Here is a 15,200-nt window from a genome sequence, read left to right on the forward strand (position 1 = left end):
ATACGTACCTAATACTAGAGAAAATATATATTTCTTAGTAAATGTACCTAATATTATATTTTGAGTTCTGTAGAGAAAGTTATGAGTTATTTTGTTTTTATTTTTAAGTTATATATTAAAAGTTATTTTTTAAATAATAAAAATAGTATATAACACACCAAGGTAGAAAGTGTTTTTTTTAATCGCGAGAAAAGTATGGTTTACCTAGGCGCGCCTAAAAAGTCTAAAATGTCAATATTTCTACGCAGTTGTATAAATAATTCCCATTTTTAACACGGATTAGGTGTTGCTTTGTTATAGCTGGTTTCAATAAATTTAGTTACGATTTCCAAAAAGTGTTTAATAGTTTTGAGCACTGTATGTTATTCATTTAACACTATGCTAATCATTTTTGAAAAATATGGTTCATCTCATACGCAAAAATAACCTAAATAATTAAAGCATAGCTATAGTGTCAAATGAATAACATGCAGTGCTCAAAACAATTAAATACTTCTTAGAAAATCGTAACTAAATTAATTGAAACCAGCTACACGATACAAAGTAGTGCGTATTTAGAGATCGAGGCTCTTAAAATCAACACAGGTTTGTAAACCAATATTGCGCTTCATTTCCGTGCTGAGTTGACGACCGCGCGGAGTTGAAATGAACACGGGTTTGGAAACCAATATTAAGAAACTTCCGTGCTAATTTCACGACCACGCGGTGTTGAAATAAACACGGAAACGTAAATACGCATCCTGGGCGAACTGTATTTATTGTTATACCTGCTTAGTTATTTATAGTTGCTAAGGAAAATAAGGAATTTATTTTGCCGTCAGTTACATTTGTGACAGTCTTGGAATAGTGAAAATGTATTTGTTGAATTGAAGATTTTACTTCCAAAATGGCTTACACACTATCCGAAAGAGTGGAAATTATTCTAATTTATGGTACCCAAAATCAATGTGCTCCGCAAACTGCCGTCACGTTTAACGCCAGACATCCGGAGAAGATAATTTCGCATAGGTATGTTTTGGACCTTGTTACTGAGTTTACCGAAACTGGATCTGTTGCAAATAAAAAACGTGATCATCGGCGAATTTTGGACGAAGCCGCTCAAGTTGAAGTTTTGGGTCATTTTGGAATAAATCCTAATACTCCATTACGCAAAATTGTTGCTGCCACTGGTATTTCATTAGGCTCTGTTCACACAGTTATCAAACTTCATGAATTTCATCCATTCAAAATAAAAATATTGCAAGAGTTAAGCGAAGACGATTTCGATAGGCGGGTTGAGTTTTGTGAAAAAATAACTGAAGCGATTAATGATAATACTATTCATGTAAAGAATATCTGCTTCAGCGATGAATGCATATTTTATCTAAATAGATTTCTAATAAGCATAACTGTAGATATTGGAGCAATGAAAATCCTCATGCATTTGTAGAAGGTCATACCCAGTACCCTTAAAAAATTATGTATGGGCAGGCGTAGGCTTAGGAAATAAAGTGATTGGGCCATTATTTATTAACGGAAATTTAAATAGAAACATTTATTTGGATATGTTGGAAAATACCATCAATCCGCTTATCACTGAATCCATTGAAAACCAAATCGATGATGATGGAAACCCTATACTTGATGAGGCTGAAATATATTTCCAGCAAGACGACGCTCCTCCTCACTATGTTCTTCCCGTTCGGCAATGGCTAGACAACGAGTTTCCAGATAAATGGATAGGGCGAAGGAGACCTATAGAATGGCCTGCTAGTTCTCCTGATATAACGCCGTTAGACTTTTTTCTATGGGGTCATTTGAAATCTATTCCATCATCTAATCCAAGAATAACACCCCACCTTTCACGCCTTTCTCCCGTGCGCACCATTCGTCCAGCGTTAGTTTGAAGTCGACCGTCGCTCGTGCTGTTACTTTTGTTTCTCGCATTTTTCTCAATTCGCTACGCTTTCAGTGAATATTAATAATAGTTGTGCCTTTATTTTGGACGCGGTAGTGATGGATTTGGATAGACCAGGTAAGAATCCACTAGTTTCGATATAATTTAAATTGTTCTAAAATATTTTTATTTAGTTAATAAAATTTAAACCGTAACAAGTATTATGAAGATTTTTTTGGGTATTATTTTTGCTTACTAATGGATTTGATATACTTTTCACCTAGATCCAGCTATTATTTCTATTACGATTAAAGGTTTTAGTCCTGTAGAAGTAATTGTTTTTATAATTAGTCGCGGAAAAGCGCGGATAAGTACTACTAGGGCACATTGAATTGATTTGTTTTTATCTGAATAAAAATAAAATAAAAACATTGTTATTGTAAGAGTAATAACAGGCAAACATTTTTTTGTTATAGATTGCCAAGGTCCCTCGGGAGTAAAACTAGTGACCCGTAGAAACATGTTCGACCGTATGCAGGCCCTGGGTCTACCAAGTTTGGAAGAAAAACTAAATTCTTTGAAGGATCAAATTTTGTCCTGTGACAATTTTACAGAAGATCAAATTGAAAGTTTTAAAGCCAGTTTTGCACGTTTTAAATCACAAACGAAGCAAAGGTGGGTAAAGGCCCATAAGAAGGAAGACGTGTTTTTAAAATACAATCAATCATGGTTAGAAGGAACTATTGAAATTCCCGTGGTTATTCAAAAAAGGCCAGGCCGACCACCTAAGATGTTTGAAGAATCAAGTGAAAGGACTAAAAGAAGAAAAACCGAAGAAATACGGGCTTCATTAGCCAAGGAATTTATCATTCATGCTGCTCAGGTTGAGTTGCGAAAAAGCGGAAAACGCGATGCTTCCGACATACTAAAGGAAATAACCACAAGTAGCCCGTTACGTGCTACGAAATATAAGAAGGCGTTTTCAGAAACAAAAACCAAAGAGCCTACCCAACTTGCTCCATTGGAGGCGCTATCAATGTTTGTGGAAGCAGATTTAACTCGAAGACAATATAAGGTAATCCGAAATACGAACAAAAAGTTTTTTCCTTGTTACAGTCTTTTACAAAAAGAAAAACAAAAATGTTACCCACCAACAGAAGAATGCAACGTAACCAATAGCAGTGCCGAAAGTAATTTGCAAGCTTTGGTTGATCTCACCGTAATGCGTTTATCTACCTACCTGAACGAAGTCCTAATAACGCTGAGAGAGGAAGAAAAAGACAGTTTAAAGGTTATTTGCAAATGGGGCTGTGATGGCTCACAACAATGTCAATTCAAACAAACATTTGAAAATGACGCCGACTCAGGCGCTAACATATTTCAAAGCTGTTTTGTACCTCTAAGACTAGTTTGTGGTAAAGAAGGTAAAAATATAGTCTGGGAAAATCCTACTCCCTCATCTCCCAGGTACTGTAGACCAATAAGGTTTCGATTCGTAAAAGAAAGTACAGATGTTACGCAGGAAGAAATTGAGTATATAAATAAGTCTATACAGGGACTTCAACCAACACGTGTTAATTTACAAGAAAAAGAATTGTTAGTTAGGCATGTCTTTATCATGACAATGGTGGATGGAAAGGTCTGCAATGCAGCTACAGGCACTAAATCAACCAGCAAGTGCTATATATGTGGTGCAACCTCCAAAGAATTTAACTAGTTAAATCTAGAAAAGCCAGTCTGTTCTGAAGCTTTAGAGTTTGGACTCTCAATTTTACATGCGAGAATTCGCTTTTTCGAAACTATCCTCCACTTGGCATATAAATTGCCGGTGAAAAAATACAGAGAACCAAAGACCGAAACAGAAAAAAGTATGGAAAAGGAGAGAAAGCTGGAAATTCAGGAAAGATTTCGCCGAGAAACTGGACTCTTAGTGGATATGCCAAAGGCTAATTTCGGCAATACAAATGACGGCAACACGAGCAGGAGGTTTTTCGAGGACCCAAAACTGTCATCAGAAATAACTGGCATTAGCTATGAGCTAATCTATAGACTAAAAGTAATTTTGAAAGTAATTTCAAGTGGTTATATAATTAATCATGAAAAATACAACATATATGCATTGGAAACTGCTAGGTTATATGTTAGTTTGTACCCTTGGCACCCAATGAGTCCAACTATGCATAAAGTACTTATTCATGATGCAGTTATAATAAAAAATGCATTATTGCCCATTGGACAGCTCTCCGAAGAGGCTGCAGAAGCCCGAAATAAACATTTCCGAGCATACCGTCAAGATTTTGCCCGAAAATTCTCCAGGAAGGACAGCAACAGGGACATTTTTAATCGGCTTCTTTTAAGTTCCGATCCGGTATTAAGTGGCATAAGGAAAGTAAACAGAAGAAAATTGGGATCTTTTCTACCAGAAACCATAACACTTCTGATGCCTGCCAGTCCTCCAGACAGCGTAACTACTGCAGATCCATCAGACAGCGAAGATGATATTTTATTTGACGAATGTTAGTTTTTTATCATTATTAATTTTATTATCATTAATTTTTTTTATATTAAATATACTTGACTTATTAAAATAAGATGTTATTTACTTTAAAATATCCTTTGGCATAGATAAAAACAAAAAAATAAAAATTTTGGCCGCATAGATTAATGAAATACCCCTATGTGCGACGGCTGCCATGATTTCCCACAACATGTTTTTGAAAATGTCCGTCAGGAATTTGAACATCGCCTATATCATTGTTTGGCCAAAAACGGGCAACATTTTGAACACTTATTGAAATAAAAACTGATATTTTGATGTTTTTGTTTTCTATCTGAAGAAATTAAGATAACAAAGATTTTTCTAATTTTCTCGAAAACGAATCGACCGATTAAAAAAAATCAAACGTCAAAATAAAAGACTTCGAAAGACCCTTTAAACAAAAGTTATTAGCGTTTATGTGTCGCAAGTCGGAACCTCCACCATTTTTTCTTGATGCGTTCTTACAATACGCTTTTAACAAGCTATTACTTGATACCCCTTGCCATTTAAAATTTTTAAGAGGATGACCTTGGGGGGCAATGAGTGAAAGGGGGTGAAGTAATTTTAGGTTAGAAAGTTGTCCCCCTTGACAAACCTTTGGACGTATTTCGGCGTTTTTTTTTAACAGTGGTTTTCGATAAATCCGTGGTGGGAAGTCTTCAAATGAACATTCTGTATATACCTGTGATAACCATATTAAAAGTCGTATATATATTGTCTGTAAAGCAAAATACCTACCTAAATTTGTAATAGGGTTAATTGCTTTATGAATGTTCACGACTATTAGGGGAGTGTAAGGCAAAATGGCATACTTTGTGTTTAAGACCGCATAATTTTTTTTCAAAAAATGTTAAACGCATTATTCTAATGTTTAAAATATTATTGGTGTATGTAAACTATATATAAAAAAGTTTAAGACTAAAAGCAGGTCACGTTCACCAGAAATAAAATATTTAACAAATACCTCAAAGTGTCATTTTTCCCACCACTGTGTAGGCAAGATAACATAGGCAGGTAGGTAAAATGACATACATATTCATAATGACATTAAATTTCAAAACAAAAAATATGTACGGTTTAAAACATTTATTAAACAAATGTATATAAAGTAAACTTTTAATGAAAACAAATAAAATCATAAAGAACAAAAGGAAAACATTATTCTAAAGATCCCACTCTTTAAAAAATACATTTGCTTAAACTAATCTTTGCATGCATCACAAATAAATTACTTGGTTTTTTTTTGACACATCTGCGCAGTCAGTGTGAGCCCACATTTTGCAGAGTTGGCATTTTATCCATTGATCCTTGGACCTAGATCTACTGAAAACTTCATTGCAGTAGATGCACGCTGGATCATCCTCGTCCTCTGATTCATTTCCAAAAGGTTCAAGTTCTTCATCTGAATCATGAAAAACTTGTTTGGTAACCCGGGCTCGATTACTTTTCCTGACTTCTCTTTCTCTTTTTTTTATTTCGAATTCTTTTTACTCGTTAATAAATGGAGAAATTGTTAAGACACTTTGAGACTCCTTTCTTGATTTTTTTATTGCTATCTTAGCTACAGGTTTGGGGTGTATTTCTTCTAAAATTTTATCTATTTTCGATATATTTGCCATTTTATTTCCGTTATTATTCGAAGTAGGGACCTTACCGAAAGTTTGAACAGCCGCTGTCCTTCGAGCATCCGGGTTGGTTATTGTCATCCTTATCATCATTATGTTTGTTAGGTGAATTTTTACCTGCATTTTCAATATCCGTGTTTTCGGTATCCTCAACCAGTGATGTTACTAAACTGGGGGCAAAAAGATGATCCGGAAAAATTTGTGGATTTAGTGGGCAAATACCGGTTGCTCTAAAACCACTAACAGCAATTCCAACAGTGGCTGCTTTATTGTACGCCTTTTCAAACAGTGATGAAATGTGATACATCGACACTGTCCTCCCAGGATTTGCTTTTAACCAGTTCGTTACTTCTTGATCATAATAGGATCCCAGAGGTCCAAAAAATGACACATCTAGTGGTTGAAGTCTATGGGTACAATGCGCTGGTAAACAAAAAATCACTACATAATTTTCTTTTGCATATTTTAGGGCACTATAATCTTTGTGACTTGTATGCCCATCCAAAATTAGCAGGGCTTTATTATCGAAAGTGGGTCTAACATATTGAACAAAATGTTTAATCCATTTAAAAAATAATGGTTTTATCATATAGGCAGGTTTATTATACGATTTAAGCGTTTATTGAGGTGCTCCATCATAAAGTAGTTCATTTTTCTTTTTGGTAGCAAAAATTAGAGCTGGAGGGATATAGTTACCAATGCTGCTTACGCAAATCACAGCAGGTGTATGAAATCCCCGTTCTCCACTTGTTAGTGACCCTACTTGCTTCTTGCCTTTTTGGGCAACAATCTTTTGAGTTTTTTGGACATTGGTTATTCCACTTTCATCCATGTTATAAATCATCGTCGGGTTTATTTTTTCCTTTTTAATTATTTTTTCCAAGTTCTGAAAATATTTTGCTACCTCTTCTTTATTGAAGGCCCGGGCCCGTGCTGCCGACGTTGCTTCTGGCTTTCTGAGCGATATTGTTGGATGTCTTGACATAAAATCACGAAACCACCCTCAGCTAGCTATGTTTTTCACTTTGTTAAACTGGTGTGGCATACCACTACGATCGGCAAGCTCGTATGCAACCGTACGGAGCTCTATTTGTGTTAACCCAAAAAATTTTGACTCTAAATCCAAAATGTGCTCTCATAAAGCTTTTTCCATTTCTTCATTTAAGGATTTTCTAAATATTCCCAGACTTTACTTCCCTTCACGAGCGTACAAATTCTTGTTATTATAATGCCTTCGCAGGGTTGCCTGTGGAACATTGAATGCCTTAGAAGCCCTTAACCAACCCATTCTTTTTTCTCGAACTGCCTCAATTGCCTTTTGCACGTCTGCCGTTGACCAGGATTGGCGATTAGATTTTCTGGAATAGTTAGATACCATTCTAAAACAAAATTCCTGTATTAATGAATAATCAGCGGTATATTCACACTGAAAGGCAAAACGACATACTATGTTATTTTGCCTTCCAAAGGGATATGTCATTTTGCCTCTTGGTAACATTTTATTAAATTATTATAATTAAATAATTAAAAATTATTTCATTAAAATCTATTGAAACAAAACACTATTAAAACACTACTTCACTACATTAAATACAACCCTATAATGGCCGCAAAACTATATGCAAATGTGAACAGTTTTATTTATATTTAGCCCAAAAGCGACAAAAACGTAATAACATACCTTAATCTTTTCTGCCTGCTCCAACACGTGTAAACAAAAACTTTTTTTGACAAGCACTACAACCCTGTTTGATGGCCGGATCATTACACTAATAGTCGCATCCGCGAGTAAGCTAATAGTAAATGGGTACAGTGTTGCCGAATATATTTAAAATCTCCGTAGAATGGGAAAGTATGTTATTTTGCCTGACATGCCATTTTGCCTTACACTCCCCTATACTAGCACCGTACTAATTTCATCCTAGTAGATTGAAGCACAGATGTTAAACACTATTTTGAACAAAGGTTTGTTAAAATATAATCGGCTGCCAAAAAAATGTTAAGAAATTTAAAAGTTTTAATGCATTTATTTATTGTCTGAAATTGTATTCTAATTTCTTCAGTTAAAGTCAAAGTCAAAAAGTGCTTTATTTTTTTTAAAAATATACATTTTTGTTAATAAAGCATATATGCACTTTATAATGATTTTTGGTTTGTTGTATATATATATTTCTCTTGTTTTCATATTTTTACCATATTGACATACTTATACCATATGTCATTAATTGTATTCTTTAAATATTTATGTATGCTATTACATTAAAAATATTTTCTTTTTATATAGTGCTAAGCAAATATACATTATTATTATTATTAAATATTTTCTTCAAAGGAGATTGACTTTTTTTCTTTTACAATAAAAAAATACAAAAATCCTTAATGAATAATTTTTTTAAATGTAAAGCGAATTAGTTTTTTCGATTTCCATAGGAAAAAAAATTGGAAATTAAAATTCCAAAAATGTTCCAAAAGACTTCAGCTATAATAAGGTGGTGGTTTCTCATAAGTGCTCCGAACTGGGTAAATGGAAATAGTGGAATATCTGGGAGGAGCCATATTAGAATAATCCTGTTTCGTTATGGTGTAAACACTGGAATTGCTCTGCCTATGAAACGAGTCTGGAAAAGAATTAAAAGAATTAAATAGCCCTATTCATATCGGCTAAATCATATGACAAAATAAAGAACGCATTTGGTCAATAGCCTATAATCTAATCTAAAATAAAACAAACAAATAAACATGTTGACGATTAATTAAAAAACAATCACAATCAATATGCAATTTTCGGAGTGGATACACTTTAGGAACAATAAACAATTATGATGGTGATTTTGCAACAATTACCTGTGAGATGATTGCTTGATGGTTGCTCTCGTTGCCTTCGAGATTCATAACGTTCCGAAGCTGAAATAAAAATGAAACTCATTTTTTCTAGAGAAAAGTTTTGGTACTATCAAGTATTCTCCCAAAATCAACATATACTGAATGTCAACTATTTATTCCCATATATAGAACTTGTTATTTATAAATTTAGATACCACCCTACTTTCACCCAAATTCAGAAAACAGTGGGACATTATTTATGATCTTAAGATCTATTATTACCTTTTCGACATAACTTCAATAAAAGTAGCACAACAGGCAATACGGAGACCAAACAAATCAGCACCCACATCAGCTTATCGTTCCTGAGAGATAATGGTCTTAGTTTCTCATTTCTATGAGAAAAGTGATGGTTACTGGAAAAATGGACATTTTTTGTGTCCATTAACTGCCCTTCGGCCATTTTCAACTTGTGTCAGGGAAAGGTAAACACTATACAAAAAGAAACACGGCAAACAAACATTGCAACAAAAATGCCTTTTAAAAGGCTTTCAAAGCTTTACGAAAATAAGTACTTGTGACAATGTGATTTTTTAGTTATATAGATAGCGAGGAAACGTAGATACGACTTAAGCACGTACTCTTGATAATGAAATTTAAATTAATAAGTGCGCGGGCAACAGGTTTTATATTGATGACTATTAAAAATGTTGTTTTGAAATTAAATTGGTTGATTAGAGGCGAAGAAAAAAAAATATGTGCGCCGTAAAATTAGTGCAAATTTAATAGAATCATTAAAGGTGGCAGAAATTTCTCAATGTCGTTCGTTTAGGTGTAAATTAAAAATATTCAATACACAAAAATAGACAACTGATTTATTACACACGTACACACTAAACTCAATAACTTAAACTTATAGAAACAAGTATTTATACTATATTTACTTCCCACTATTTATTTCGATTTAAAACTCGCGCCACTAGCCTCCTAGCGGCGAGAGTATTCGCTAACTTTGTACGTGTGTTCAGAGATGTCACGAGGTATTTCCACCGCTTGCTCCATCCTTATCGCACCTTTGAGTCTAGGATGAGATGATTCCGGAATGTTCAAGAAGGCAATATACTTTATAGTATCTATTATGTAGAAAATATGTAGTTTTAGGTTCTTTTAGACAGTTCAAAGTTATTTCTGATTTGTTTTAGGCATATAAGGATGGTTTTGGGTTAATTTCGCCTATAGTGTGGTTTCTATAGATGGTTTTTTTCATGTAGGTGAGGCGCAGTTGTGTTTTCTTCAACACTAAAAGTGTAATTTCTGTATTTTTTGAAAATGATTTTCAACTTCCTGGAGTTTTGGAATTAATTTATTAATGACGTTAAACCTAAAATTGATTTACATTTCCAGGCAGTTGAGATCACTATATATACTCTGCCAGGAAAACATCTTATTTCCTAAAACAAGCCATAAATGGCAATAAACTTATTATATAGCAAATATATATAAGTAGTTGAATTGTGAATGAATTGAATTGTCGTAACAGTGGGCTGCCAAGGCACTTGTGCATATAGGTCTCCCGATGGACCCGTCATGCCCCACCGGGGTTTACCAGAGCCCAACGGCCTTAGAGAAACCGATAAGGCTCTCTGGTTTGAAGGACTTTAAGTCACTCGATAGACTGAAAGTGTTACCCAAGTATTTGAACCTGGCGCGCGTGAGTGCTGGGCACTCCCCGACTACATGGTTAACGGTTTCATCCTCCTCACAGCACCATCAGCATTCCGGGTTGTCCGCAATACCGATAGTATGGAGCTGGCTTCTTAAGTGCCAGTGACCGGTTAAAAGACCTTGACTAGACTAGCCGAATTTCGCGTCTTTTTAGGCGTAGTAGATTTTTGGTGAGACAGGCAGAGGGCCCACCTATGTGCGCTGTGTCCTTCATTGACGCGACCGCAACGCATTTGGCGATACCAACTATGGGTTCCGGCCCCATCGGCACATTCGCGGATCCCAGTCTGGCGAGAGAGTCCGCTTCCTCATTACCTGCATGGCCTACGTGGCCAGGTATCCAGACGAGCTGGATCCTGCAGCCAACCTGTACCAGTTTTTTCAGGACTTTTATGCTCTAGTACAAGCTTGGAGCTTACCTTTGCGGCCGTAATAGCCCTAATGGCAGCTCTGCTGTCCGAGCATATTGAGACTGTATTGCGGTGTCCGCAGCTTAGGATATAAGTAGTTATAAACTTATTTAATTGCTTATATATATTTGCTTCATTATTTAATTAATATTATTGACTATATTTTAAAATGCTTGAAATTTAAAAAATTTATCTTTAAAAAATTCAACTATATAAAATAGTAAAAACATGAGTAAACACGTGTAAATGAAACATCAGTAATAAATTAATTTCATTAATTCAGGCAGTTAAGGCATAATTTAATTAAAATGCTTATAATTTTTGAAAAATAAGAAAATTCAACTGTTGAGAATTGTAAAAAAATTACCTAAACGTTAATTAAAAATTAATTAATTAATTAAGTATTCAAACCTGTTAAGACGTATAGTACAGATTTGTAAAATTAATTTTAACTTATAAATGTCAAATAAAAATTACTTCATTAATTTTTCCAGGCAGTTGCATGGGGTTTCATATTAATTGAAATAACTGCCTAGAATTGTAAAATAATTTTAATTTTAACGTCAATAATAAATTAATTATTTCAGACAGTTGAGGCATAATTGTTATTAAAATGATAAAAATCTTAAAAAATTCAACTGTCTGGTATTGTAAAACAATTTTAACTTAGATGTCAAATAAAAATTAATTAATTATTCCAGGAAGTTGATGCTAAATCTTAATTAAAATGCCACAACTGCCTGGAATTATAAACCAATTTAAATTTTAATTATAAATAAATTAATGATATAAGGCAGATGAGACGTATTTTTTATTCAAATTCCTAACTGTCTGGAATTATAACTTTAATGTTATTAATAAATTATTTTAGGCAGTTGAGGCATAATTTTAATTAAAATTCTTTAGAATTTTTTTAAAATAAACTGCTTGGAGTTGTAACTAAATTTTAACTTAAACGTCAGTTAAAAACTAATTAATTAACTATTTGAGGCAGTTAACGCTTAATCTTAATTAAAGTGTCTTAACAGTCTTGAATTGTAAAACAATTTTTAAAATTAGTGTCATTAATAAATTATTTCAGGCAGTTGCGGCGTTATTTTAATTTAGATGCTTAAAATTAAAAAAAAATTAAGTGTAGAATTGTAAAACAATTTTAACTTTAACGTCATTACTTAATTAATTAATTAATAATTAGGCAATTGATCGATGCTTAATCTTAATTAAACTGCCTGGATTTCTAATAAAAATTTAACTTTAATTTTTTTTAATAAAATAATTAATTATTCTTAGGGTCGCGCTTGCGACTTAATCTTAACTAAAATTCCTTAAATGTCCGAAATTGTAATATAAATTTAAATCAACGTCGTTAATAAATTAATTAATTATGCCAGGCAGTAGAGACATAATGACATAATTCTCATTAAAATGGTTAAAATTTTAATAACAAAAATTAACTTAAGCGTCTATTAAAAATTAAATAATTAATTTTTTCAGGCAGTTAATGTTTAATCTTCATTAGAATGCTTCAACTACCTGAAATTGTAAAAAAAATTAATTTAATATTAAAATTTAACAAAAACTGCAAATGCGTGGAATTGTAAAATAAATTTTAACTTAAACGTCAATTAAAAATTAATTAATTAAGCATTCCAGGCAGTTAAGAGTTAATCTTAACTAAAATTATTAAAATTTAAAAATACCTGAGAAAGTCGAGTATAATTTTTTTATTAGAATGCTTAAAATTTTAAGAAAATAAAAAAATTGTCTTAATTTGTTAAATAAATTTAAACTTAAACGGCAATCAAAAATTATTTAATTAATTTTTCCAGGCAGTTAATGTTTAATCCTAATTAAAAAGCCTCAACTACCTGAAATTGTAAAAAAAAATTAACTTTGATATCATTATTAAATTATTAATTATTCTTGAGGTCGCACTTGAGGTTTAATTTTAATTAAACTGCCTGAAATGGTAAAACAATTTTAACTTTAAGGTCATTTATAAACTAATTCAATATTTCAGGCAGTTGAGACATAATTGTAATTAAAATTGTTAAAATTTAACAACAACTTAAAAACTGCAAATGCGTGGAATTGTAAAATAAATTTTAACCTTAACGTCAATTAAAAATTAATTAATTAAGCATTTCAGGTAATTAAGACTTAATCTTAACTAAAATGATTAAATTTAAAAATACCTGAGAATGTTGAGTTTAATTATTTAATAAAATGGTTAAAATTTTAAGAAAATAAGAACATTATCTGGAATTGTTAAATAAATTTTAACTTAAACAGCAATTAAAAATTAATTAAATATTTTTCCAGGCAGTTAATGTTTAATCTTAATTAAGACGCCTCAACTGACTGGAATGGTTAAACAATTTTAACTTTAATGTCATTAATAAATTAATTAATTAACTATTCCAGTTAGTTGACATTTAATACTAATTAAAATATTTCAACTGCCTGGAATTGAAAAACTATTTTAATTCAAATATTTAAATTAATAACGTTAGTTATAAATTTATCAATTATTCCAGGTAGCTGAGACAAAATTCTACTTAAAATGATTAAAATTGAAAAAGTCCTAAGAAATTCAAATGTTTGGAATTGTAAAATGAATTTAACTTAATGTTACTTTATTAATTAATTATTCAAGCCAGTTGGGATAATTGGAATTAAAAGGATCAAAATTTATAAAATTCAACTGTCTGGAATTATAAAATAAATTTTAACTTATATGTCAATTAAAAAATTAATTAATTAATTGGTCCAGGCAGTTGGAGTTTAATTAAAATACATCAACTGTCTAGAATTGTAAAACAATTTTAACTTAAAAATTGTGATAAATTAATTCATTATTCCAAGCAATTGAGGCATAATTTTAATTAAAAGTCTTTTAACTCTAAAAAGTGAAGAAAATTCAACTGTTTGAAATTGTGATATAAATTTGAACTTAAATATACATAAAAAATTAATTAATTAATTATTCAAGGAAGTTGAGGTTTAATCTTAGTTAAATTACCTTAACTGCCTGCAATATACAGGGTGATTTTTAAGTTGATACTTTTTTTTTAACTGTGTATGAACTCGTTAAAATATACATTTTTTCAAATAACTTTTTTCGATACACTCAAAAACAAGGGGCATACAGAATAAAAAAAGTGAATATGAGTTTGTTTTTCATCGTCTGTTGATGTTTAGTTTTTGCTCGAATTTTTGTATTATCGATCACGCATTGTACCGATCAGTTAGTCTTAGACACTTTTGATTTATTGTTGTTAATTTTAAATTTACAAATCCTAAAAATGGCATATCTTTATGAAAACAATGAACTTATGGATATGTTGCTTATTTATGGAGAGTGTCTTCAAAGTGCTGCTGCTGCTTCGGTATTATACGCAGACCGCTTTTCTTTGCGGAATCATCCTACACCCAGAAGTTTCATAAATCTTATTCAACGGGGTAGGAATACTGGCGAATTTACGGAAACATCGTGGAGGGCATGCAGGAAGAGGAAGGAGACTTGAAAATGTTCATAGGGAAGAACAAATTTTAAATCTCATCGAAGAAGATCCAACAACAAGTACTCGAGTTGTTGCAAGGCAGGTCGGATTAAGTCAAACAAAAGTATGGACAACATTGCGCGAGAATCAATTTAATCCCTTTCACGTTCAACGTGTCCATACGCTACTGCCTGAAGACTTCCCCCGCAGAGTTCAGTTTTGTGAATGGTTCCTACAACAACATGAAAATGATCAACATTTTTTGAACAAAATTTTAGCCATGGACGAGGCAACATTCACCCGAAACGGAATTAACAATTTTCGAAATACGCATGTTTGGTATGTTGATAATCCCCATGCAATTCGCAGAACCAATTTTTAACACCGATTTTCTGCTAATTTGTGGGCAGGAATTGTGAATGGGATACTTGTTGGACCATTTATCTTACCAGACCGTTTGACGGGCGATGTTTATTTGGACTTTTTGCAAAATAATCTGTCTGTTGAATCTCAAGACATGCCACTCGAATATCAGGCAAGCTATGTGGCTCCTGCAGGCTGGAGCACCTGCCCATTTTAGACGAGAAGTGAGCGAATTTTTGAATATAAGTTACCCAAATCGGTGGATTGGCCGAAAGGATGACCTAAGTCCATGTGACTTTTTGTGGGGGTATATGAAAAGTTTAGTTTTCAAGACGC

The 15,200-nt window shown here is 32.5% G+C and overlaps 2 protein-coding genes across 3 annotated transcripts; one reads left to right on the top strand and one right to left on the bottom strand.

The window, feature by feature from the left end:
* The first annotated feature begins 880 nt into the window (after positions 1-880).
* Positions 881-5,360, top strand: LOC126739931 (uncharacterized). The gene is made up of 2 exons (XM_050445759.1): positions 881-2,014; positions 2,353-5,360. The coding sequence occupies exons 1-2, from the start codon at positions 1,996-1,998 to the stop codon at positions 3,591-3,593; spliced, it is 1,260 nt and encodes a 419-aa protein (XP_050301716.1). The 5' UTR covers positions 881-1,995; the 3' UTR covers positions 3,594-5,360.
* Positions 5,361-5,484: 124 nt separating this feature from the next.
* On the bottom strand, positions 5,485-9,482 carry LOC126739932 (uncharacterized). Of its 2 annotated transcripts, XR_007661734.1 has the most exons (4): positions 9,146-9,482; positions 8,885-8,944; positions 7,722-8,658; positions 5,485-7,419 (listed from the first exon to the last, which is right to left on the bottom strand). XR_007661734.1 is itself a non-coding variant. In XM_050445760.1 (3 exons), the coding sequence occupies exons 1-3, from the start codon at positions 9,324-9,326 to the stop codon at positions 8,516-8,518; spliced, it is 384 nt and encodes a 127-aa protein (XP_050301717.1). In that variant the 5' UTR covers positions 9,327-9,447; the 3' UTR covers positions 8,110-8,515. The 2 variants fall into 2 exon arrangements, 1 of the variants encoding a protein (XP_050301717.1); XM_050445760.1 differs by lacking the exon at positions 5,485-7,419 and having other exon boundaries at positions 8,110-8,658; positions 9,146-9,447.
* Between the last annotated feature and the right edge of the window lie 5,718 nt (positions 9,483-15,200).

The sequence above is a fragment of the Anthonomus grandis genome, chromosome 8 (assembly GCF_022605725.1).
Source record: "Anthonomus grandis grandis chromosome 8, icAntGran1.3, whole genome shotgun sequence".
Taxonomy (NCBI): domain Eukaryota; kingdom Metazoa; phylum Arthropoda; class Insecta; order Coleoptera; family Curculionidae; genus Anthonomus; species Anthonomus grandis.

Bases quoted from the DNA above. Each gene is read 5' to 3' on its own strand.
- LOC126739932 (XM_050445760.1), bottom strand. From the start codon at position 9,326: ATGGCCGAAGGGCAGTTAATGGACACAAAAAATGTCCATTTTTCCAGT. The intron at 8,945-9,145 runs GTAATAATAGAT...TTTTTATTTCAG, and splicing joins ATTGAAGTTATGTCGAAAAG to CTTCGGAACGTTATGAATCT. The intron at 8,659-8,884 runs GTAATTGTTGCA...ATTCTTTTCCAG, and splicing joins ATCAAGCAATCATCTCACAG to ACTCGTTTCATAGGCAGAGC.